The 26,087-nt window shown below is 39.1% G+C and overlaps 2 protein-coding genes across 2 annotated transcripts; both read right to left on the bottom strand.

Annotated features, from left to right (window-relative positions):
- Positions 1-32: 32 nt before the first annotated feature.
- LOC140923772 (bifunctional peptidase and (3S)-lysyl hydroxylase JMJD7-like) lies at positions 33-17,249 on the bottom strand. Its single transcript, XM_073373849.1, has 10 exons — positions 16,789-17,249; positions 15,178-15,244; positions 13,146-13,268; positions 3,799-3,842; positions 3,592-3,684; positions 2,833-3,003; positions 2,545-2,620; positions 1,198-1,257; positions 941-1,012; positions 33-340 (listed from the first exon to the last, which is right to left on the bottom strand). The coding sequence occupies exons 1-10, from the start codon at positions 17,208-17,210 to the stop codon at positions 185-187; spliced, it is 1,284 nt and encodes a 427-aa protein (XP_073229950.1). The 5' UTR covers positions 17,211-17,249; the 3' UTR covers positions 33-184.
- Positions 17,250-20,742: 3,493 nt separating this feature from the next.
- LOC140923762 (uncharacterized) lies at positions 20,743-25,784 on the bottom strand. The gene is made up of 3 exons (XM_073373837.1): positions 25,355-25,784; positions 22,833-23,015; positions 20,743-21,362 (listed from the first exon to the last, which is right to left on the bottom strand). Exons 1-3 carry the CDS (start codon positions 25,782-25,784, stop codon positions 20,845-20,847), a joined length of 1,131 nt encoding a protein of 376 aa, XP_073229938.1. The 3' UTR covers positions 20,743-20,844.
- Positions 25,785-26,087: the final 303 nt, after the last annotated feature.

The following is a 26,087-nucleotide window of genomic DNA, read 5'->3' as shown; positions in this document are numbered from 1 at the left end:
ATATTTACACCGTGCTTCCGCGGATAAATGTTGACTCGGGTACACTTTGTGTCATTAAATTTTACAAACGAAAAAAAAAAAAAACTTTTATCTAAGAGTTTTGTCGACTAGGCCACTCAAATGACCTGAACCATAATTACTGTCCAATCAGAGTAAAAAAAAATTCTAGCGATTAATTCGGCTCTCAAAGCTCGATGTGTGCGTCTTCTTCTTCAGCGTTACCAATTGTATTTTGTTCCCATTGTTCTTCCGTAACAGTGTCGTCTACTATTGGTCCATCATACTCTGCCATAGCAAGTTCCATCAGTTCATTCGAAAGCATGCGGATTTGGTCCCAGTCCTAAATATAAAATTAACATCAACAGGTATAAGAGGGAGCCTGGGACAGGGATAAAACCTTCTCATTAGGAGCCATAATCTCAGGTCTGTAGTCCCTCAACCTCGTTTCAAGGGCCTTTCTTTCGTCATTTTATGTCACTACTAAAGAATGAGAAAGAACCCTTATTTCAGGTGGTCACATGGCACCCAAAGGTGTAGCCCGCGAGGAAGCTCTCCATTTTGAGATATCGTGAAAAGCAGACGCGCGAGAGGCACGCGAGAAGAGACGCTCGCGCGTTCTCGCGCGGCTTGCTTCGCTCACCCAAATAGGAGAGCTTGCTCGCAGGCTACCAAAGGTGCTTTTCGAGATCAGCTTGTCTTGAGGAAAAAGTTGCAAATGTCGCAATGATCGTTTTTGAGGAAGGCGTAGAATCACTACACAGTCGACTGCTGATCTTGGAGAACGATATCACTTACCTCGAAACGTTTAATCGGCCGAGTATTTTACTTATCACTCACGAATGTCGGTATAAAATACTTCTCGAGTCGTTGAATAGATAACGAAAAGGACCCTGGGAAAGGCAAGGTTGATGGCTCCTACATGAAACAACAGTCATGATACCTCTCCTTGCAGCTGGTCCAGCTCATCACGTGTTATTATATCGTCCGCTGACTGGTCCATCAAAATAAACATCTGATGATTAAAAACAAAGAAAAATAAAACTGTCAATGGCATCCAATAAAGCTTACAAAACAAACACACATTACTTGTCTGCAAAAAAAGCTTCAACGCCGGTCACATTCGGCTATGAACTAAAAGCAACATGAACTCATCCCGGAAAAAGCTTCCCAGAAAAATTTGGTTTGAGACGAAGTTACCTTTTTGACAACATTTGACATGTCTTCAGTCCACATAACGTCGGGGCCAAACACATCGGGCTGCAAACATTGAACAGACAGAAAAAAAAGATATTAAAGAGCTTAGCAACAACGACGGTGACGGTGACGGTTACGAAAACGTCACTTAAAAAGTGAAGTCGCGCTGCTTCAAACTTTAACGCGTTTATTCCATCTCGTTCAATTCGTCAAATATTGGCAATTTTTACTGGAGTTGAATTCTAAAAGAGTGTATCGAAGTTCAGGGAAAGAAAAAGGAAGTCATTGTCTTGTGTTCACGTCCTCCACAAAAACGTGAAATTAGGTATTTTCACGTTGTACTCGTACAGTGACGGCAAAGAAATGTACAAAAAAGTGTGATGCACTTGCAGAGTCGTTGTTTTACCAATCTAACCCTATTGCTTTTTTGCCGTTCTCGTTGACGTCGCCGTCGTCGTTGCTTAAGCTCTCTGTTAGCCTGTTGTGAATAGGCTAACCGTCTGCTCAGCTCGCCTTCAACTAAGGTTCTTCATCATCCTATACCCTTCATGATAGCCTGTTACACTAACAGGCTATTCAATCATGTAAAAGGATTTTAGGCTCTTGCTGATTGTCAAAATCTTTGTTGCTTTAAATAAAGGAGCTAGTTCAAAGAAACTTTGACATGGAGGCGTCCCGATGCTAGTTGTAAATTAAACACAATCTAAACCACGAGACCGTAAATAACAAAACTTTATGGGTCGGTTATTTAAACAAAGTCTAACTTAGACCTCTAGATCTCTTCCTTAGTGGGTCAATTTAAGAAGATAAATGCTTTTCTTGTTCACTCTATATGCTTTAATGAAACTGTCAAAGACAAATGGTGTTTAGATAAAAGCGTTGGGCAAACTGAAAATGACTCAGAACGCGGCTTTGTTAAAATGGCTAAACTCCGTTTAAATAACTGGCGCATGTTTTTTGTAAAACGCGTTTCTATGCGCAAGCAGAGCGCCAAAGTTGCCGCAACGCAAGCTATGCGGCAGGCTAGCACGCGTTTTTTGTACGTTTTTTGCGTGCTGGTAACTACGAATACAGCCGCCTTTCATGGCCTCTCAAGGCTACGGGTTACAAACAAGACTGAAGGTTACCCGAGATTGACAAAATAGTATAGCCACTGCACTGAGTTAAAACAAACATTTCCGCCCAAGGTCAAGGGCGTTCGTGTTAATTACTACAATTGCAGGTAATCACAGCCGGACAGGTCTGAACAAATCCCGGAGAACAGTGGTTATCAATCAGCCACGGAGCTCTATCATGGATCAAAGCATGCGAGTAACGAATCATCGCACGCCTAACTATTTAGAAGGTTACCTTTTGAAAGAACTCTGTAAGTTGTCCAAAAGAAAGATTGCCACTGCTAGATATAACCTCCTTCACCAAACGGTTTCTTGGAAAATAAGAAAAAGAAAGTCTAAAAGTGGGACAAGACTAAAGTAAAAGACCTATATGCTGCAAAGTGTGACGGCCTGTTGTTAGAAAAGCTGAAATGTTAAGTGTCCCAAATAGAATAGAGACATAAAAATATGAATGTCCTTTCGCACCCAAAAACTATAAATTACTATTGTAACAAGCCAGTAACCAAGTACAGTTAGTTCTTACTTTATCATTTTCTTTTGGGCATCGTAAAGAGCATTAAACCCAATAAATGTCAGGCCCTGAATAGTTCTCCTAGATTCTGTATCCCCACAGCCACTGAAACCATTCTCCACCGCACGCCTCCACCAGATATTCACAGCTATGTTCAGGCCATAAGATCGCACGTGGTGAACCCTACAAAAAAAAAGATCGTTGACAAATTTGGATATTCTACTCGGTTCTTAGAAGCGGAAAGTTTTCCAGCGCGAAAGAACGATCTTTTAAAAGTTCTGGTCCTTTTCTGGAAAAAATGTTATTCAAATTTCTGTTTGAAATTCAAAAACTTAACTTAATGGGGTGGTAACGGTAAGTAAAAGTAAAAAAATTACTTAGGGTTTGGCACACGCAGAAAGCTTGACTTTGATTTATTTTTCGCTTTTTTCCTCCTTTTGTATCGCCCCTCTTCGCCACTTTTTCACTTTTACTCAGGGCGTTACTAGTAGAAATTCTGCGAAGAACGAGTTTTAAAAGTAGTGGGAGTGGCCTGTAAGAGTAAATTTTTTATCGGACTTTAACAGTCAACTTTAAACGTTTTCTACGTGTACCTGCGGGCAGTTATATGAAAACACCTTTTTAGTTATGCCTTGGAAGAATTATTTGAGCTTCACAGGTTAGTGCATCATAGTCATCTGAATTATTAGTAATAATACAAGTAGTACAGGGATCAATGAATTTTACCCAGGGTTTTGGGTGCCACAGATGCAAATGGATTAAAATACTCACCAAAGAAATGGAACATAGAGACAGTCACCAGGTTCAATGAAGGCAAAGTGATGCTCTATTTCATAGAGACCAGGATACTTGTACAGGTCCACCCTACATAAATGGAGCAGTTAGTAAAGAAATGTTAGTTAATTAGGTACAATGTTTTATAGGCGGGGAGGGTGCTTAAAATGACACAAAATTTCTACTTACAATGAATAAACAAACCTGTCAACGTCTACATCAGAATATCCACGTTCTGTCACATTTACCTACAATCAGTATTATAAAAATTCTTATTACTACAAAAACATAGCCTCCCACGCAGATGTTCTTAGCGCTTTGTCACGTGTTCCTTCCCCACCAACCGATGATCATGGGGAAGGAAGGCATGACAAAGCCCTAAGAAAGTCTACGTACGAGGCTTACAAAAACAAGGAGGTTAGCGGTTAGCAATGATGATGGCCGCGTCTTTTGAAGATCCAGGTAGTTTTGTGTTTTTTGGCTGCATCTTTCGTGTGTAAGATATTTAGTTGTAATGAAAGTTATACCAGAGAAAAGCCAACCTTGTTAGAGGGCCACGATTAGTTTTACTTTACTGTGCCCTTCTCCATTCTCAATTTCTTTGCTAACCTTGTATTAATTTATATGGCACAACTGATGTATTATATTTTCTATACATTAGCAATATTAGAAAAATTCTTTACAGGGCTCAAAACAACCGCCAGTTACTGGACAATGTCTGGCCAAGATGACCATTTGTCTGGAGAAACGTTCAGTTGGCCGGTCATATTCTACAGGATGGCGGCACAATTTAACATGTCTTTCAGGTCAGGGCCCCCTCCCTTCCCCCCCCCCCCCCCACATAGTCGAGATTTTCTAAGGGGGGGCTTTGAAAGTCATTTCCGAGTGGGGGGGGGGTGACTGTGTCAGCACCTTTGATCTTTGGAAAATTTCTGAAGGGTATGTAGTTTGAAATGTCATACGTCTCCACCCCCTAACCCTTTGGGGGAGAGCCAGGGAAAGCGCCCCGAGAACGAGGTTGGGGCGCCGGGGAGGGAGACTTTCTCGCACCCTTCCCTGCCCCAGGGGTTAAGGGATGGAGACGTATGACATTTCAGACTAACGGGTATGAGAAAAAAATGGGCTATTTCTGAGGGGGGAATACTGTGTTAGTACCTTTCTTCTTAGGGGTATAATCAACTTACTTTGTCTGTAGGGGCGTGTAGCTATTAAAAGGAATGGTCTTCTAACCTTATTTATAGTTCGTCAGAGCATATAATTGGGATCTCAATATTTTCGCCTAAGCTTTCTTTGATTGAGCTTTCATAGAAACAAAATACCGCAGAGATTCTCTTGCATAACGAGTGACTGTGTCCGAAAGATGAAGGAGACTATTTTTCCCGAAACGAAAGGACAACAAAAACTTACCACGTGGTAAGTTTCATCGATTTTTATTTCCATTTTCTAGCAAATGTCCAGACCTAAACTTCGCCCCATATGTTCTCTATATGCTTATAGCTACTCATAATACATGAAACCCGTACGTGACACAAATAGTGAGCCTGAATTACCTTTGATGACGCTGGAATAGACAATATTCGTATTCCCTGACGGTCCTGGGACGAGTAGGTCTTGAGCATGAATGCGAGGCTAATGCGGGGAACTTCTCATTAATAAGACAAACAAACATGGGAAAACTACGGCTGAGTTGTCGGAAATCACGGAAAATGTTTAACGTTGGAAAATTCCGGAGAGCTTACAAGCTTAAGGAATCATTATTTTAAATAGCAAAAGAAAGATCTGCCCTTCATTGCTGAGAAAAACTTCGCAGCTAGCATTTTAAACCGTTCGCAGAAATTTGATAACATTACCCCTGTTCTTACAGAACTGAAATGGTTGTCTGTCGAACCCATGCTCATCAACAGGAATTGTATACTGGTTTTTAAGTGTTTAAGGGGATTGGCCACTGACTATCTTGCTAAAAAGTTCAAAGAGGTCTGAAATCTACAATAAAGACACACGGAACAAGAATAAGATGGACATTCCAGAGTACAGAACGGCCGTGAAATTCCTTACCCGAAAGGCTCACTGAGCTAACAAACCTTGCATCATTCAAAAAGGAACTTGTGCGTCATTTACAAAGAGAATTTTAGAAGCTTTGTTGTAAATGTACTGTAAATATCTTGTTAAATCTTGTTATATACATATGATTGTAACCATTTCTTATTGCTTTATAGTTTTACATATTTTATTGAATATTGTACTTACTTTGAAAAGCCAGAATTTTGGAAAGTAATAAAGTTGTTATCATTTTTATTATTAACCTCGAGTTAACTTTTTAAGAGTGTCTTGTCATCTTATCTAATCTCCAAGCAAGCGAGACATAGATGCTTTTTAGAGCGTTCTTGTTTTTTATATTAATTCTTCTTGAAAGATATCATTTATTGAAATGGACGTACTTGTCGAAAGCCTACAAGAAAGTAAAAACACTTAGTTTGCAGCTGACGTTTCCTAACGGAGCGGATACAAAATCTTATGTATTTGAAATAAACTGAACAAGTAGGTTCGGTGCAGTAAGTTTACGCAACAGGACGGCAAAAGGTGACGGGGCTATTACTTGCGTGTTTTGTTGTGATCGTCACTTCACACCAACGTTTTCTGGTCCTTTACAAAAAGATCTGTTTAAAGAAAAGTGAAATTTGGCGAAAAGTTGTTTCAAACAAAATTATTGTCACGCCTGTGACACAACGTTTACCGTCTTCTTTCGTCTCCCGTCCTGTTGCGTAAGTTCGCTACCGGGAGGGGGCTCAGCGTTCTTCACGCAATCCTTGCATTTTTGTTAGGAAGTGAAATGAGTTTGAACACGCGACGATGACTTGAAAAGTAAAGTTTATTCATAAATTTAGGTTTAATATTTTATTTATCAACATATTTGCTCACAACTGAGTAAAAAACATGACAAAAACATGCACACTTTACTTAAATTCGGACTTTTGTACAGACGTTAAGGTGACTCGACCCAGTTTTTTTGGGGGGTACCATCCTACTTTGAAGCTCTCTGGAATCCCCACCTTTACTTTTATCGTAAGTCTAACACATAGAATGGATAACATATAGATCAATCTACAATATAACATAAAATTTTTGGCGATCGGAGTAAATGTCACGTGGTTATAATGCCACGCCCCTTTGAGGTCTGAGTCGAAAATCGGCTGTTGCCGGCATTTCTTCGTGAAAATCTCTCAGTTACACATAGTGCGCATTAGTGCCTTGCGCTGAACAGAGTTTCGCCAAAATCGCAAAGACCCAATTCGAGAAATTCAGCGGTTTCCAAATTTAGGTCATAATTTATGCGAAAATGATAAGCAAACTTTACACGGATTATATCTAATAAACTATGAGATTCATCTCTGTATTTTGGGCATCCTTATAACAGATGGGTCCTTGCAAGTCCGCAAAACAATTTAGGGCTTTGTAAATGCGCGCGATTTCGAGAAAAGCAAACATATAGAAATTATAGTTTTCGCAATTTGTTGACGTTTGTCAGCGTTTAAGAGTCAATCTCACGAAAAAAGCATTTTCTTAAAAATTCGTAGTTCTTTTTCCTTCAAATTTTTTCAGGGCCACAATTGATTAACTAACTACCCGGACTCTGAATTTCATGGTCATTGAAAAACTGTGACATTATCTTCTATAAGCTCAAACTTGAGTAAACATTGAAGATTTTTAGCGTTTTGGCTGAGTTTGTGCTTTGGGAGTTGTCTATTTTTTCTAGTCTGTCATTATACAGCATTCTTGTTCAGCACGCGTGCAATGACCACGCTTGGCTGACTTCCGAATGCTCACCGAGATATTATAATTTTGGTACAGTGAGACAGGCCATCGCGTGATACATAGAGGTTTAACTCACAATTTTTAATCAATTCTCGTGCTTCTTGTGTCTTTGCAAAAAAATCAAGAAATGCTACACACTAAATCTACTTACTATTACAAAAATATCATTTTTTCATAGGTTTAATGCAAGCCAATAATTAAACCAACTCGTGACGGGAATATCTCGGTGAGCATTGCGAAAACTATAATTTCTATATGTTTGCTTTTCTCGAAATCGCGCGCATTTACAAAGCCCTAAATTGTTTGTTCGGACTTGCAAGGACCCATCTGTTATAAGGATGCCCAAAATACAGAGATGAATCTCATAGTTTATTAGATATAATCCGTGTAAAGTTTGCTTATCATTTTCGCATAAATTATGACCTAAATTTGGAAACCGCTGAATTTCTCGAATTGGGTCTTTGCGATTTTGGCGAAACTCTGTTCAGCGCAAGGCACTAATGCGCACTATGTGTAACTGAGAGATTTTCACGAAGAAATGCCGGCAACAGCCGATTTTCGACTCAGACCTCAAAGGGGCGTGGCATTATAACCACGTGACATTTACTCCGATCGCCAAAAATTTTATGTTATATTGTAGATTGATCTATATGTTATCCATTCTATGTGTTAGACTTACGATAAAAGTAAAGGTGGGGATTCCAGAGAGCTTCAAAGTAGGATGGTACCCCCCCAAAAAAACTGGGTCGAGTCACCTTAATAGACCTTGTCACGGTTTTCGACGCCATCTTGACCAGTAAAGGCAAACGTGTGAGAAATTACAGTGTTTGTATGAGAATCTAATGTCGAATAACTTCCATAAACGGCTGTTCTGAAAAAAACTTCAATTGAAAACTAAAGCCACGAAGCAAAGGATTGTCCTAAACAATTTTGGGGGCGTACCCCTGTGGTTAAATTTCTCCAGAGCCTTGCTTTAGATTTTCCATATATTTGTCTGTAATTTTCCCAGGACTTTCTTACAGACAAATGTATAGAAAATTTAAAAATATGGTTCTAGGTCTTCTACTGCATGTAACGCCCTTAATTTTCTTCAGTAGAATCCTTAGGAGCGAAGCTTTAGTTTACAAATCATATTTTTTTTCAGAAGAGCCGTTTTACGGAAATTATTTGCCGTTACATTCTCATACAAACACGGTAATTTCCCACGCGTTTGCCTACTCGTCAAGATGGCGTCGAAAACCGTGACAAGGTCTATAAGGAGCAGTTTAAACTCCATTTTACAGATAAACTCAAAGGTAATAAAGACGGAATAATAAGAAATGAGAAATTAAAAGGATTCGAATATCGATGTTTTGACACAATTTACCATTTTCGATTCTATATTACTTCCAGTCGCTTCTTCCATTTTGGCTTCGTGGCTTTTTTAACTTTACTCTAGTATGACTAGCTCTTCCACGCACAGTTTTGCTTTTTGAAACAGATATCCCTTTAGCTTACCAGTAAGGTTTCAGCTTTTTGTTTTATTTTGTTATGCTATTTTATTTGCAAGTTTTTCATTCCTGCTATCATTATTTTAATTTACTATTTATTGTAATCTTTAACTGCTGCTTATTTAAAATCCTTGTAAGTTAATATGTATAGCGCAAAAAACCCTAGTTGTAATAAGTCAAACTTAATAATACCAACCTGCCTCGACTAGCTCCTGGTTTAACTATTTGTGGGTAGGTACTATTCAAATTGTAAATATCTGTTTCTTAGTACAAGTGTGTGAGTGTGCTTTTAAATCTTGCAGTTTTTTCTTATTTTTTACCGTTTTGCAGCGACTCAGCCGCAATTTACCAATGTTTGTTGTGTTCTCGCCAAGAACTTCCCCGCATTAGCCTCGCATTCATGATCATGACTTGTCCAAGGACCGTCGGAGAATACGCATATTTCATTTGAGAAACGAAACATACTTTTCAAAAAATAACTTCTCTGTTTATTATTTTGTTCCTGTTCATTCATAACAGTAGTTCAAAGCACGATCGCTGTGTCGGCGAATTTTTGCCACTTCAATTTGACTTTGAAGGGAAAATACACAGTAACTTTGATAAATAGAAGTTATTTAATCTTGCCCCGCATTCAGCATAAAGTTGTTCTTCTTGTATTCAGTCCGGAATATCCCTAAATTTAAGGACAGGGCCAACTGGTCACGCGACACTTTTCAACCAATGAGAAGGCGGGCTTGTGTTTATCAACAAACAAATCAAAACATCGCCCCAGTGATCAAAAATTTTCAAAACAACGGACGGAGTCGGACAGAATTAAAGATGAGCTTACAGTACTCGTCTAGGTTTCACATTTAATATTTCAAAGAAAACATTTCATGTAAGAGAATAAGAGCATTAATCATTGCAAGGAATCATTGGGGTGTTCGAACTGATTCCGGACCGATTGCAGAGGTCGTGGCTTCACTGGCATGGCTTGCAAGATTTTTGATAGAAGCAAACTGGTCCCGTGTAAAAATAGCCTTAGAGAGAGTATGAAAATTTGTTGAGATCGTACAAAACAGGATTGGTACTACCTTTTAACTTCTACAGGACAAGAATCAAAGAACCAGTCATCATAACAAGAATAGAAAGTAATTCAAATTTATTAATTTTTCTTGCTTGTTTTTTTGTGTTGTTTCATGTTGACTTCACGCATCTGGGGCTTTCTTTGCTTCTTGTAGTACCTGCAATGTTTTAATCTTATCGCAGATAATCAGTGCATGTTCCATGAGTAGCGAAATACATCATTTACAATTGAGATTTGCCTTGTTTCTTTGTTTGTTCTTTAACGGTGGGTGAACATTTGGAGAATCCAACAACATTAAATCTTTCCAGATTAGTGAATTTCAGAAACAAAGCGGTTAGTATCTACCTTGCGCTTATGATCTTAAATTTCATCCCCACAAATTCGGCAAAGTGAGGCGAGATGTTGGACGTGAATGTCCCTAAGACTAATAAAGTTGTTTTGGCCTTGAAAAGAAAAAGGGCAAAGGCTCGTACTAATGCGAAAAAAAAGTAATAACACGGCTCTGTGAGAAACCCGGGAGTGGAAAACGTACGTGTTTTGGTCCTCGGAATTCAAAAATTTTCTACCAAAATTCTAGGTTGTCTTCCATCCCCACATTCAACATGATAAAAGTTAATCAATATGACAATCGAGGAAAAATATCTAGAACTTCGTAAAAAATCTGTGAATCGAAAAAATAATAGATACTTGTTCACCTACCTCGAAAACCGACCAAAATCTCGCCTATACATCGCGTTGTTTAAAAGATAAAAGGAGAAATAAGCCACAAAATGTGCTGAATATTTCAAGAGACACTTCCAATATGGCTTCCGATACGCTTTCCACTTAAAAAAATAGTGTATGCCTCATGAAAAGTCTTAAAAATATGCCTGAGAGCCTCGAAACTATGACTGATTCTGTCCGACTCCGTCCGTTGTTTTGAAAATTTTTGATCACTGGGGCAATGTTTTGATTTGGTTGTTGATAAACACAAGCGCGCCTTCTCATTGGTTGAAAAGTGTCGCGTGACCAGTCGGCCCTGTCCTTAAATTTAGGGATATTCCGGACTGTGTATTGCGAACTGTATTCGCCGTAGGTTTCTGATTCCCCCCGGGGGGGCAGGGGTACTGCCATATATGGGCTATACTGGTATGTGCCGCTGTGAACACAGGCGGCCCAAGCTCATTACATGAACGCGGACGTGACTCTTGCTTGCGAGGGGTGTTGTGTTACAAACGGTTATTTACAAAGGTTTGTATGGGATGTTTTCGGAAGACTTTCTTTCTTTTAGCAGTGGAACACCAAAATAGCGCTAACTCGCCGAAAACGCTTCAAAACGGCCTGAGACGCGGGCAACCAACAAAGAATACAACAAGGCAATAAGGTAAGTCGATTTTATTGACAAACATAACATTTTTTCTCTCTTTTAAGATAAACCGAAAACATCCCATACAAACCTTTGTAAATAACCGTTTGTAACACAACACCACTCGCAAGCAAGAGTCACGTCCGCGTTCATGTAATGAGCTTGGGCCGCCTGTGCTGTGAAGGGTATAGTTTTCAAGCAGTTTACTCTAGGATACGGTATATGAATCAGAGCGTTTGGGTCTAGAATAGGGTATTATTTTTCAGGAAACTGATCAGTTGGTTGAAGATTTTATCTAGACTAGGGATTGTGGTAGGATAGGGGGGATTAGGGGAGTTTACTCTAGTATAGGGTAGCAAAATTCAGCTGAACTAGCTCGTAACTAGCTCTGGTATAGGTTAAGGGTTCCAGGGTCCCAGCGGCACATCCCCACCCAGAAATTCCTGAAGTACCCTCCCCGGGCTGATTCCTCAGTTTCTTGCAACTGTAGCTTTGGGCACGAATACCCTTGCAGATAGGAGATAGTCCGTCGGCAGTTGTCCTCCGCTATTTGTGTGTCAACTTTCACAAATGTGTTAGCGTTGCATCTTAAGGTTAAATTTGACCAGCTATTTGTGCAGCGAGTTCTACGGTCACGATTGATTTCAAACTTGCAGATATAAAACTAGAGAGCGCTGAGGCTTATTTGTTGTAGTTAGAGAAAAATCTGTCTTAGGGTTTCGAAATTATTGTCATTTTTTGTAAAAATGCGGTTTTAAACATATGCCGATATCTCAAACGTTTTTATATCTATAAGAAAATAAATAAAATTTTCTTAAAGTTCGACCATTCTTTATTAAGGACGCCAAAAATCATAGAAATCGGTTAAATCATTTCTACCGAAAAACCGATTTAAAAACATAACCAACGCGCAAATAAATAGGTTCGGGCCACCTTAAATATGCCTGAATGTTTCTAGGTTATAACACGTTTAGCATTTTGACCCATAAAACAAACCTTTAGACAGTTGTTCTAAATCCTTTCTGGTTAATCCACGCAGAATAGTAAGCCCTTTCACATTATTTTGCCTGAACGCTTCCAGGATACACATTTATCATTTCGTGCCCACAAAAAATAACAATATAGCAGTTGTTCTATATTCAGGGGCACCCAACGAGAATATAGTTCAAAACCACTTAAACATAGCATTGTTAAACGTATTTTAGTATTTAAACGGTAGATATAGGCATGTTTTTATCCCCTACAAATTTTTCATCAGGTCGGATTTCCTAGCTGAAAGTCTCGATGATCTCGAGATCCGAAAATCATAGGGATCAAAACTTATCTTTTCGAAAATTTCAGCCAGTAAAAAGGCTCCGAAAATTCTAGGTGAGCTTTTTAGGGTAAAAATCCGTTAAAAATGGGCAATTACACCAATTTTTAGATGTTCGAAAATCCTAGGAGAGGTAGGCAAGCAAGATATTTTACAAAAAATGTTCCGAAAATTCTAGATCTCAAATCGTCTTCCGAACAGATATTTTCCGAAAATTGACGTTGGGTGCCCCTGTATATTCTTTCTGGATATGATATATAACACGTTTTGCATTTTGAGCCCGTCAAAATAAAGGTAGTTGTTCAATAATGGAATACTGTATGAATTTTGCAAGCTACTGGGTATCCAGCAGAGATTGAAGTCTAAAAGTCCCTGATCAGCTCAGCTGGATACCAAGGGTTTTTTTGGTTGCTAAGAGCACAAGGCTCATTATGCAACATTAACCTGAACTATCACATTTCACCTACTTCAAACCATATGAGTTATACAACTACACTATTAAAGTAATAAAGAACTACTTTTTACCAAATCCTGGTATTTTTCGTCTATCAAGAAAAACTCCTTGGTTCCTTTGAAAACACACATAATGTTTTCTGCATGATCATTGTGAAGGACAGACTTGGTTCCACCACTGCTAAGCCACATCATCTAAAAGAGATCAAGTACAGCAATAAGGCCTCATAACCTGGGAAGGGGAGTACAGTCTGTAACATACACTTTAATCCTGCCTGATATACCGTACTCAACAAAGTTTTATACGGGGAGGCTCCGCCTGAGGTCCAGCCCTTTACCCTAATATATACCATTTCTGACAGAACAGGTGACCCTTTCGTGTACCCTCCATTGATAAATGGTACTACTTTCACATACCTAGTTTAGAAGCTGCATCCCTTTTAAGTGCTGTAAATTTACTCTCTTTAAAAATATGAAAAAAAAAAATCACACAACCAGGAAATTTTCTTGACTTTTTTACAACCATTAGCCATTTTAGGTCCTTTTAAAGATGGAAATGGCAGATTTCCCCACCTTTTTTGTAAAATAACTAAGATAGTACACGCATTCTGATTGATTAAAACCTATTGTTTATAAGATATTTGTGCCGGTAAACTCATAGAAAACTTGAAGTTATTTTATAAAAAAAATACAGCACACTTTCTATGGGTTTTCCGGCGTGATAACCCACTTGGGATGTTGGGAGAACACCCTAAAAGCTTGTACATCACTCCTTCACAGTGCAGGAGTCTCCCTGAGGCTCATGATTTACAAGCTTAAACCCATAGAAAGTGTGTTCTGTTGCTTAAATACACCAGAGGAATGTTGGAAAAGGTACCCCTTTAGTGCAGAGCCTCCCTGTATTGGCCATTATAGGGACTCATAATCACTCCAGCTGAAACCCTGCATGCAATGGGCATATGGGACAATCTAGAGGGGAGGAACCCTCCAAGAAGGGTGGGAGAGGAAGTCAACAAGAGTCAGGAAACATCCTTGCCCCTACCCCAAAGTGGTCTTTTATCTCACTGCAACAGTTCTGTCTTTAATCTAACCCCTCCCTCGCGGGTAGGAAGATGGAAAACCTGGGATAAGGTTGGTGGAGCAATGGGTATTCCCAATGTGGGAAACGTGTTATATAACTTAAAAGCGTTCAGGTATATTTAAGAAATGGCAAATGTGCAGCATGCAACCATTGAGTTATGGATGCACTTGGGAGGTTTGCTAAGCACTCAAGAAGGTAGAGTCGCAAAGTGGTCTTTTATCTCACTGCAACAGTTTTGTCTTTCATCTAACCCCTCCCTCGCGTGTAGCAAGATGGAAAACCTGGGATAAGGTTGGTGGGGCAATGGGTATTCCCTGAGAAACTCAAGAAACACGAGAAATTGTAGTGTGAAGTTGTATATTGTGCCCTCTTCACAGGAACATCTCGGAGGGAGGACACACCTTTGCTGTAACAACTGTAAAGGACTGGAACAATCTACCCCGATCACTAAAGACAAACTGTCTTTGAAATCCTTTAAGGCTGAATTATAGAAAATAGTTTTAAATTCGCAGAAGTCAAAGGGATTGTTTGATATAAATTATTAATGACAATAGATGGATATTGGATGCTCTTCGTTTTTAAGAGTTTTTTATTTTTAATTTTTACCAATAATTCAATAAAAATAAAAATAGAAATATTTTTATTGTAAATAATAATTTATTGCTAATGTAGTTTTTATAAATTGTATTTTTATATTTTGAGAGGGCCACAAGTTGATCAGTAATGTTCAGTTACTGTTACGTGTCACTCTCAAAGAATAAAGTCCCTTACCAGGGGCGGATCCAGGATTTTTATTAGGAGAGGGTGCAGTCGTCTCTTGCTCTACTTCAACACCAATAAACCATATAGTTTTTTTTGTTGCAGAATACCAGTTGTATTAGAAAACCACAGGTCATCTTGGGGGGGGGGGGGGTGCGCACCCCCTGCACCCTCCCCCTGGAGGGATGGTCACGCATCCAGTTCCTATCCCCACCAGTCTAGGTTTAGGAGTTCTAGTTAGACTAGCTTTTTAATCATACTTACATCTTGTACAAGGTTTCCTTGAATTATATTTGGGCAAGAAATTGGAACTGGAAGATAGACATCTTGTCTAAAAAAGATTGTAATCAAAACCAAATACCTCATTGGTACTTAATTTTGTGTTTTTCGTATACTCAGCAACAGAAATTCCATACTGATGATGTAAATTGGTAGTCATGGAGTTCCAAATTCAAATTTGCTCGATTTTATGTTTCTCCTGGTCGATTGTGGTAAACGTTTGTGTTTATCTGCGAATAGGCTTCAGCAAAACTCAAATGCTTCTTTAATAGAAGAGTATATTCCATGAACATTGACTGTTTTTTGTCATAGATTTATCCTGTTTACATCTGACCTTTGTGGCCTTTTGTCTTTTGTCTGTCATTCATAAGCAAGGCTAAAACAATGTAACTACTGTGTCAACCAATCAGAGATCTTGACCAGAATCTGGACAGATTTTACGTCATCAGTATGGAATTCCTGTCGATGAGGTGCAGGGGTCTCTCCTGGCAAAATGTCCCAAGCGAGGAGCGAGGAGAAATGGCTGTGATGGCAGGCTACGTTTTTTGCGATTGCAAAAAAATAGTGAAATTGAAGGCTCGCGAAATTAATCCTGGCAAAATTTAATACCCATCTTGAAATTCAAATTGCAATGAACATGTAATAGCAATAACAAATACAGGATGTGTGTGGACAAATACACAAATTGCTTACTGGCTTTACTGGTAAGCTCCATTTTGTACCTTAACATGTGAAATAAATGGTAATTTGCAAAGATGTCACACATGGCTTGTTTCAGTTTATCTAGAAATTTTTAAATGTTCAGACTTTTCCAAAAAAAAAAAAGAAGTTGAGAACTCTTAAATCACAAAATTTAATGCCCTTTATTCATAATTATTTGCCTGTTGAAATTGTGAAATTAACCTGGGGGAAGTACTTGGGTTAATTTTTGCCGAATATGTGCCGCTGGCCTCTCAGAACCCCTACCCCATTAAAGTCTATTCTGTGGCCAATTGTGTACATTTTCCCAAAAGTGACTTAAAGATGGGGTCTATAATTATAGACCCTATCTTTAAGTCACTTTTGGGAAAATGTAACTTTTGCGATCCCAAGTTAAGTCACTTTCTATTTATGTATCTACCTTATCAATCCTTTAAATAGGTCATCCTAAAAGGAAATGACACATTCAGTCTTAAATTGAATGAAGAACACTTAACTTTTCACCTACAGCACAAACATCATGGTACGTTTGCTAACCGTAAATAATCCGAAAATGTGCGACCCCACTATAGTAACTCTATTGAAAATGCAACCCCATTATAGTCAATCCAGTCGTGAAAATGCGACCTCATCCAGCGGCACATCCCTATTACCCTCTCTTGTAGGGAAGTACCCGCCCCCCCTCCACCCCAGGCATTAAGTTAAATTAAGTACCCGCGAAATTAGGTACCAAAATTGAATAGCTATAGTGTAATGACATATCTCAGATTGTACATATTTATCCAAGAAAGAAAGAGAGGTTTCAAGTAATTTTTACAACTGATGTTCTTCTGCAGCTACCACTCATTTAACGATGAAAACAAAGTATATTAGCTTAAACCGGAAGTAAAGTCCTACCTGAGAAACTGTGGTACTGAACTGACCATGTACTGTCCAGAAGAATGCAAATCTCGAACAAACTTTGCAAAAAAAACCTCTTCTCCTGGGGTTGTGCGATTTTCCTTTTTTTCTGCCTCAACTACCACTAAATGCTCCTCACTTTCAGGGAAAGAAAGAAAATACTCCTCATTCCATAGTCTGTAGGCAGGAGACAACATAGCCCCGCCACGAAAGAGAACGGGCTTCGGCATGATGACGAACTTCTTGTAGAATTCCTCGGGTGTTGGAAATCCCTCGTACACTTCAACTTCTAATCTCTTACCATGAGAGAACAATGGCTCTAAATGCCCTTTCAAATCACGAGCTAACAGTGGAGAAATGGACATATAAAAGAGAGAACAAAACAACAGTTCCCTCCGTGTTTTCATGCTCGCCCTCATTTCCTCAAACAGCTCACATTCTTAAGTTTACCAAAAGCCGTGATTAGAACCTTAACAAAGATGCTGTGCACCAATCTCGATATGTATCAATTTTGATGTCACGCCGATTTCGTGACTCTATCTTAGGCCTGGCGCGCGTGGTACATTGGGAAGCGGTAAGCCACAGCCGAGCCCAAGCTCACTACAGGAACGCGGACGTGACTCTTGCTTGCGAGCGGTGTTGTGTTACAAAGGGTTAGTTACAAAGGCTTGTATGGGATTTGCCTGCGTGCAGACGTCTCCTATTTCCTTGCAAAAAAGTAAATAGGAGACGTCTGCACACAGGCAAGTATGGGATAAACCGGTTTTTCTTAAAAGAGAGAAAAAATGTTATGTTTTTAAATAAAATCCACTTACCTTATTGCCTTGTTGTATTCTTTGTTGTTTGCCTGCGTCTCAGGCCGTTTTGAACCGTTTTGGGCGAGTTAGCGCTATTTTGGCACTGCGAAGCACGCGAATCGCGTGAAGAATTTTGCTCATGCACGATAAAAAATTGAACGGTTGTTGGCAGAGGCTACTTTTCGCACGCCAGCTCATACCTCGAAAATGTAGCCTCTGTTCGGCAAGGGTACTTAACCTGCAGTTCAAGATAAAAAAAAAAACTTCTTGCCAATGCACCATGGTAAAGTTGTAAAGGAAGTGTAAAAATTAAGACACAAATCATATTCGAATCTACTACACAACAGGTTTTTAAGAGAGCCCTTAAAAGGTTTGTATGGTGAAAGTCGCTGTGGAAGGCCCCAGTTCCTACTTCAATTTTTTTAATGCCTTTATTTATTTATACAGCCTATAGCCTTCAAATTGCTCTGATTTTCTGTCTGATTTAGTTTAATTTATTTTGCTTCACCTTGTAGCCTGAGATCATGCCCTCTCCCTATTATCCCTTTATGTCTCTCATGAAAAAAAAAAAAAAAAAAAAAACGCCTGATCGCAGGTTATTCACCTTGTAGACAGGGTTACTACAACAGCTACTGTCAATTACTGAGGCCAACAGATCAGGCCACAACAGAGAGAACTCTGTGCCCTACCTTTTGTAAACAATGTGTGGGTTCTTTAGTCTCGTCACTACCTAGATCTGGGTAGTGCTTCTGATTGGTCGTGCCAGAGCATCCTGCCGCACGGGAAAAATTCTTCTGGTATCCAGGGTACGGTTCAATAAAACTCTGGTTTTCTGTTCTGGCTCATAAATACGTTAAGAGCAAGAGAGGATAAAGGGGACATATAAGATACTTGGTAGGTAACCGGGGGAGGGGGGGTATTCCCGGGAATTTTTGGTGGGTGTGTGCCGCCCTGCTCTCCAAATCCTGACCCTATTTCAGATTAAAAAGTGTTATTTTCCACATTCCTACAAAGAGCGAAAAAATACTAGTTACAATACAGAAAAACTACTTTAAGGCGACTGCAAAATGAAATTAATGAAAAACGATGAAAACGAAGCTGCTTACCAAATGCAAGACAGGGTTGGTGTTAAGGGAAACCGAGGGAAAAAAAATCCACTTCCACAAATGCTGTTACACTTATAGACACGTAAACTGGTAAAAAAAAAAGGGGGGGCGAGATAACAAACTATAGGGAAATTTACATACACCACGTAACAAACTAGCGTAATTAACAAAATACCTTAGAGCGAAAAGAAACAGAATACACGATAACAAGTAAGTGAGATAACGAAAACAAAAGAAAAAAATTTACCCCAACAATTTCTTAAAATCTATTTCGAATTCACTTATTAATCTTTCTTCCTCATTTTTCATTTGGAATTGAAACGACAAATACGTTTATACACTCCCGTAGTTTCCTCGAAAACCATACCCAATTCCAGAACAATATGGGCAAAATTTATACCCGTTTTCAGACCGAAACGGCGCAAAAACACTACTCTTTGGGGCGGTTCATACCTATATGGCTTATATAAGGGAGTACCCTCCGGGGTAGGTATATGGGCTTTACCTCCATAAAAATCTTTGTATGCATACATTCGGTGGTTATTCCCTCTCCATGTTGGTGTACAGGCGAAGCTCTGAACATTGTACTTCCTTTACTACTAAGTGCAGGAGTCGTGTATTGCCCGCTATCAATTTTTACACCAAGTTTAGGGAGGACGGAAAAATTGCCCCAAAAAGTAGGGAGGAGGGAGATTTACCTTTCTGTACCTCCCGCCTCTTCCTGAGATGTACTTTTTTAAAAGTGTCACTTTGTGTCAAGCTGACCGATCAGATGCGGAGGGACTGGCACTATCTTAGAAGGAGCGTGTACCTGTTCACGCGTGGTTTGGCGGGCAAAATCTCGGGCCCATTTTAAGAGATTATGATCTCTTGTCTATTACATTCTTGAGACGTACCCGTAATACAGCTATTTAAATTTATTGATAATTGACTGAATAGCCCAAGCCTCTACAAATCGGACTTCACTCCATTACATTGCCCAGTCAAGCAAGCCTGATAATCAGGCTCCAGTTAAAGGGTGGGGGGGGGGGGGGGATGTGAAGGGACTGCTAGCTGTCAACTAGGTGTATAAAGAATGCCGGTCTGCTGAGCTGGAAGCTGTAAGTCCAAGCCCGGCCTGACCACCAAAGAACCAACCGAGGTGTGAAAAATTGGTGAGATGATCCCACAACCACTTGCAAAAAAGTTGAGACACTTCCACGAAAAAACGACCTTTCTTGCTTCAAATCGCTCCTGGTCACAGGTCAGTGAGATATAATACTGACCTCTCTCCTCCCTCTCATTCAAAGTTGTTCCTCCAAGTTTTTGCATGGTCTTGTATTGCTAGCAACTTTGAAAAGGGGTAGAGGGGGATGACAAGCACAAGATCATAGTAAGGCCATTTATGTCAAAATACCGTACAGTGTCTCAAGTACTTTTGCAACTGGTTGTAGCTGTGATTTAAAACCCTTTTTAAATTCAGATGATCAAGTCATTAAGCGGTGGCATAATCCAGAGTCTGGAAGGGGAGGTCCTGATGCTGCAGACCCACATCCCACCCTTTTTCTTTAGCTTTCCCAAATACCGTTTTTTGTTTCCAAAAAAACAATTCTTTAAAGGACTAATTGCAGCATTAAGCATCTAGTTGTTAACTGGTACACAACAGACAATAGAAAATTGTGGATGATTAGTTTTAAAGAGACTTTTTTTGACGTTTGTAAACTGACTGACTGTAAGAGAGAAAGAGAGGAAAAGATCTACAGTGTATTAGCACTCCCAATTATGTTGTCTTTGTCGTTAAAGACAATAGCGCTCGCCTATATAAATAATATTTATGAACCCCTAAAAAGTTCCACTTGAGACTTGCCTTGCAAATAAGGCTCTAAAGTAATATCCAATCATACAAAGATTTAACATTGGCCAATATTACTTTTATTTCATGGTACCGGTAGTAAGTACTCTGCATGCTACAGTCCATCAAAGTCCATGCGTTTGTTTTAGGTTCAGTATCATCAGTTACTAACTATCATTATTTTGTCCTACATAGTGAAACTGATCATGGCACACCCTGACCATCAACATACAAAGTTTAATCCAAGTTGAATGTTAAATACATATTCTCAATAAACAGTCCTTAGAAAAGTGTCTTATGTGAGGGTGGTTGTGGTATATCACCAGTCCTGTACAGGAGCAAACTGACCAGGAAACACTCTCACCATTCCTTCACCCAGAGACGGCGCCCTTTCAGCCCAAAAGAATCCTTTCAGTCCATAAATTCCTTCCTCAGTGATCTTCTTTACAAGGCTTGCATAGCCTGGGGTTTCCTCCCGTATGAAAACATGCACTGATTTATCCACATTATAAACCATTAAATCTTTAGGTGCATCTGGATCCATCATAGTCATAGGTCTTTGTACTTTGACAACAAATGTCTTGCTAACAGGAACAGAGCTTTGAGAGGCAGTAGAATCTTCTGTCGTAGCGGCACTCAGTGACACTGTTGGATGCTCAGCTTTGAGTACATTGCTAATAGTTGTCATGTAAGGGTATCTACTAGGGTGTGCCAACACCCCCTCTTCACACCGTTCCTTATGGCCACCTTTCTTCCAATGTTCTTTCTGACATTCTTTCCCACAGTATAAAGTCACATGACATCGAGCGCAACGCTTCAACTTCTCAACAGATTGACCTTTAAAATAAGACATCAACCAACATTTAATCTGAAATTACCAAAAATGATTTCCAATCAAACTTATTGTTTTGGTTTGGTCGAAGAGGGATGGTGGTCCCTTGAGACTTGGTTTTGCTCTTGGGAAACAGGAACCAAAACCCCACTTTTCACACAAAAATGATGTGCTGGAACCCTGGGATACAGGCCTTGAATGGACACAACAGCGGGGAAAAAAATCAGTTCTTTCCTATATACAAAACTGCCCTATCATCACTGCTATCTGCCAAAGTAACATGCATTGGGAAAACACCCACCATTATTTTTCACTACTATGCAACTTTCAAAAAAACTTTCAAAACTCTTGCAAATAGGTTTCCATCAGCCCTTATCAGTCAAACAAAAAACCTTGTATGGTGACGGGGCCGCCAGAACAAGGCTCGAAATTCACAGGAAACATGTTACCAGTAAATACTCCACCAACAATATTATTCTATTCATTCAAGATTTATTAAGTTGATAAAGGTTAATGATTTACTTCAATTTGCAGCTGTAGTTGGTGGTTTGAGTAAGACCAACAACGATTCAACAACTTACTCTAACAGAAATTTATTCTGACATTTATTTGCTTCATTTCTATTTATTTTTGAATAAAACTCTTGCTGACAGGTTATTATCCAACATATTCTTTGTGAATGTGCATAAACCCATATTTTTTGTATTAAAGCCAGCACTGTTTGTATCCTTTGACTGATGAAAATCTTTTTCAAAGTGGTTTGTTGATTTGAAAGGTCACATAACAGTAAAAATGATGATAAACAGTGTTACTACTATAACCAAGGCCACATAGACAAAAAAGTTGACCAATTGGATTACAGGAAATAAATAGTCAACTCTCTCTAAGATGGACACCTTTGAGACCAGTACTAAGTGTCTGTCTTTGAGATATATTTGTCTTATAGAGATGGAAAGCAGCAATGTATTGGTAACTTGAGTGGATTTTGACATCTTAGGGCTGGTAGTTTTGCACTGGCCGCCAAATTTCCCTGCTTTCTTGATATTTGCTGGCATAGCTGCTTTATCTTGGTCTTAACGACACTGTCAAAAAACGAGACTTCATTCACTCCTACCCCAATACACACTGACATAGTTTTTTACTACTTTTACTGAAGTGCAAGGTGAATATCTACCACTTTTACTGGCACAGAGGGCTGATCTGTTATTGTTTCAGTATATACCACACAAGCTGAGTACCTAACAAATGTGCAGACCAAATGTCTTGAAATTTTGGTTTCTACTGTGCCAGCTGCTTGGGGGAGAATAGTACTAGGACCTACTAGGCTAATCACCTCTGAGATAGCCAATCAGTGCATGCAAAAGGGTTATTCACTCAAGTGATATACACTAAAGAATAATATTTCCAGATAATTCAAAATCCCAAGAGGAAGCGAGTCTTAATTTCTAGCACTATAACAACAATGTTCTACAGACCACAATTAGCACAGCTTGCTGATCGTTTTGCCACAGAAGAATCAACATTTCTGTTTGCCTTGTGCAATAATTTCCTGATCTCTGGTGAAGTCTTAGCTTGATCAAATGGTGTTCTACCCTCACTGCAAGTAGCTTGGGGATCTGCACCATACTTCAACAGCAGTTTAACAACATCTACAGAACCTAAAAAAATAATGGCATTGGATATTTTTACAATAACTGAGTTCTTTCTCACACTCTCACAAGTGGTGGCTAGCCTGGTGAATGAATACACACAGAAGCGTATAACTCTGTTCCAATGCTGGGGTTTTTGGGGGGTCCAATCAAAGTTTACTTCCTAATGTGGAATTAACACGAGACTGTAGGGTGAGCACTTACGGAAGCCTTGTACTACAATGCAAACAAAGCACTACAAAGGGCAATTACAGTTTTATGGCGTAAAATTCTAAGAAAATCCGAATATTATTCCCAAAAAGGTCAGAAAAAACATCCTATGGACATGACAAAGTGGACTTATCATGATAAGCATCTTTAGGGCCTGTCTTAACTTGTTGACAGAAGCTCCAAGTGTAAAGAGCAATGTATAAAGGCTGTTCAGAATAACATATAAAATGCTTAACAATGCATACTGAGAAGGGAAACTATATAGCTACCTAATGAGGAACAAGATTTTTTTAACGGAAAATCTTTGCAAAGAAAATTATTGGCACAGCGTAGTTACTAAAACATGGAACTAACTAAAACCACCTAAAACCATCTACAACCACCTAAAACTACCTACAACCACCTCAAAAAAAATTCAACAACCACCTACAACCATCTACAACCACCTCAAAAACATCTACAACCACTCGCAAACAATCTAAAACCATCTAAAACAGGGTATAAATGTCTGAAATAGTTTCACACAAATGTATGTAGTCCCACAGAATCCTTTAGTCTAGTGTGAACGTGTCTCACTTGTAGAGCCTGATTTTATATAGCTATTAACCCGTTTACAGTTGCAAGAATTAGAAAACATTATATAATGATATTTGATAATTCTTTTCAGCAAAATGAATCAAAACGTTCTAACCAGTAACGTCCCTTGGCGGGGAGGGAAGACCCAAATATGTGATCCAAAATTTTCGTTCCGTTTTAGCTCGTAAAATTCCAGCTACTCTAGCCTGTGCCAGGCTCTCGGATAGTATAGTGGGGCCGTATTTACAATGAGCAAAGCGAAAATAAGAAGCACGCATATCCCATCACTCCCAAGAAGAGGGCCGGGGTGAAAGTTGGGTTCCAAAACATAATAAAGGTATATAAAAGTCCAGGTAAATTACTTTAAATACAATCATTCACTATTAAAATTTTTCAACCCATTTTTATTAATTTCGGCTCGTCTTAACTTGTTTTCTTCTGAATCCATTGCATTATAGATTTTTTTAAATAGCATTTTTAACAATGATTACACCTACTAGTCTGCGTTTCCTGTGTCGTGACGCAAGGGAGTTTAGCCTTGCGTGATGACACAGGAAACGAGTGTGAAAGACACTAGGGTTCATCTAAAGGAGTCAACTGGAATGTACAAACATGTTTGGCAGATGAGATGCTAAAAAAATTAACTTGTTCTTAGGAATGTAATCCGCCACCCCAGAACAAAACAGCAGTGAAGCAGACTCCGAGAGAGAGAGAGAGAAACCCTACCTTGTGCCATTGCGTAAACAAATGAAACGTGAACCAAAACGTCTCACTGGTACCCAGGGTAGAAAAAGCCAAATCAAGTCAGTCTTTCGACTACGAGTTTGTTATTTTATTTTATTATTTTTGGTGACTTGACAGTTCATTTTGTAAAGTTCTTTAAGTCTTTAAATATACTAAGCATGATCTCGCATTTCATTTCATGACTTAAGCCAATGGTTGATGATACAAGGGACCAGGGAGAGTAAGATTTTAGGGGGAAGTGGATGTTTTGTTCGATTCTCGTATTTCACGTTCGTGACATGTTGTCGTCTTGCCTTATTTCAGACATTTATACCTTGTTTTAGATGGTTTTAGATTGTTTGCGAGTGGTTGTAGATGTTTTTGAGGTGGTTGTAGATGGTTGTAGGTGGTTGTTGAATTTTTTGAGGTGGTTGTAGGTGGTTTTAGGTGGTTGTAGATGGTTTTAGGTCGTTCCATGTTTTAGTAACTACAATTGGCACAGCTTAGTACATGCAAATAACAACAAACTTGTTGGCACCATTACCTGTGAAATTATGTAAATGTTTTTGTATGTTGATTATATTATGTAACAAAAGTAAACAGCTAAGCTTGTACTATAGAGTTATGAATGTACTTGGAGAATTTTAAGAACAGGAAGATTTGTAATTAGCTATTTTCTGATAGGTAAGCCTTCAATTCTCTGATTCCATATTTGGCCAAAATATTTCCCGTGCTTCTGATTGGATGACTAAAAAATCCCAGCATGGTTCTAAACCAATAAGGAGAATTTAGACTCTTCAGGGTTATTTATGCTTCTGACGCACGCTAACTATACTTACCAACATAGGCAGCACAGTGCAGACAAGTCATGCCGGCATATGTCCGAGCAACGAAGGAGGCATTGCATTGTTCAATTAGATACTTGGCTATTTCTACGTTCGCAGCTCTCCCACACGCATAAAACAGCGGTGTAAATCCAAGAGAGTCTTTTACCTCTACGGAGGCTTTGTATTTTATAAGTAACTTAACCATGCCAAGTTTTTTCTGTGTGACAGCGTAGTGTAAAGCAGTAAAACCAAGCTTGTCTTTTTCATTAATGTTCAGTTTTCCTAAAGCATTTCTCATAAACATATACGCTTCAACTAGACCTCTGCCTTCTTGGTCATCATTGCACTCAGTGATCATGATGGACAGCTCCGTCTCTGGCTCGGCACGATACGCAGCCAGAGTTTCGCTATCCATGTCTTCCTCTTCCTCGAGATCGGCCATGATGCATGTGAATCCTTGAAGTGGGAAATCAGAACTAGAAGTAGAAAGAAGAATCAGAAGTAGGGTAGGGTAGGGAGAAGTTTCAAACCAGGAAAGAAGACCTTGAAAAAAAAGAGGTCAAATGAAGAAGCTGACTATATGGATTAAAAAATAGAAATTTATACCCTCATTCTAAAAAATAAAAACAAAATAAAAATAAATCGACGATAATTCTTAGAAAACGTGTTTTCCATTTTTTGACAATTCTGACAAGCACCCCCCTCCCCACAAAAGATTCAACGCTTGAAGTAAAGTGGTTACCAG

This window comes from Porites lutea, chromosome 1 (assembly GCF_958299795.1).
Source record: "Porites lutea chromosome 1, jaPorLute2.1, whole genome shotgun sequence".
Classification (NCBI taxonomy): Eukaryota; Metazoa; Cnidaria; class Anthozoa; order Scleractinia; family Poritidae; genus Porites; species Porites lutea.
Note: the sequence above shows the minus strand (reverse complement) of the source record. Positions and strands in the feature narration are given on the sequence as shown.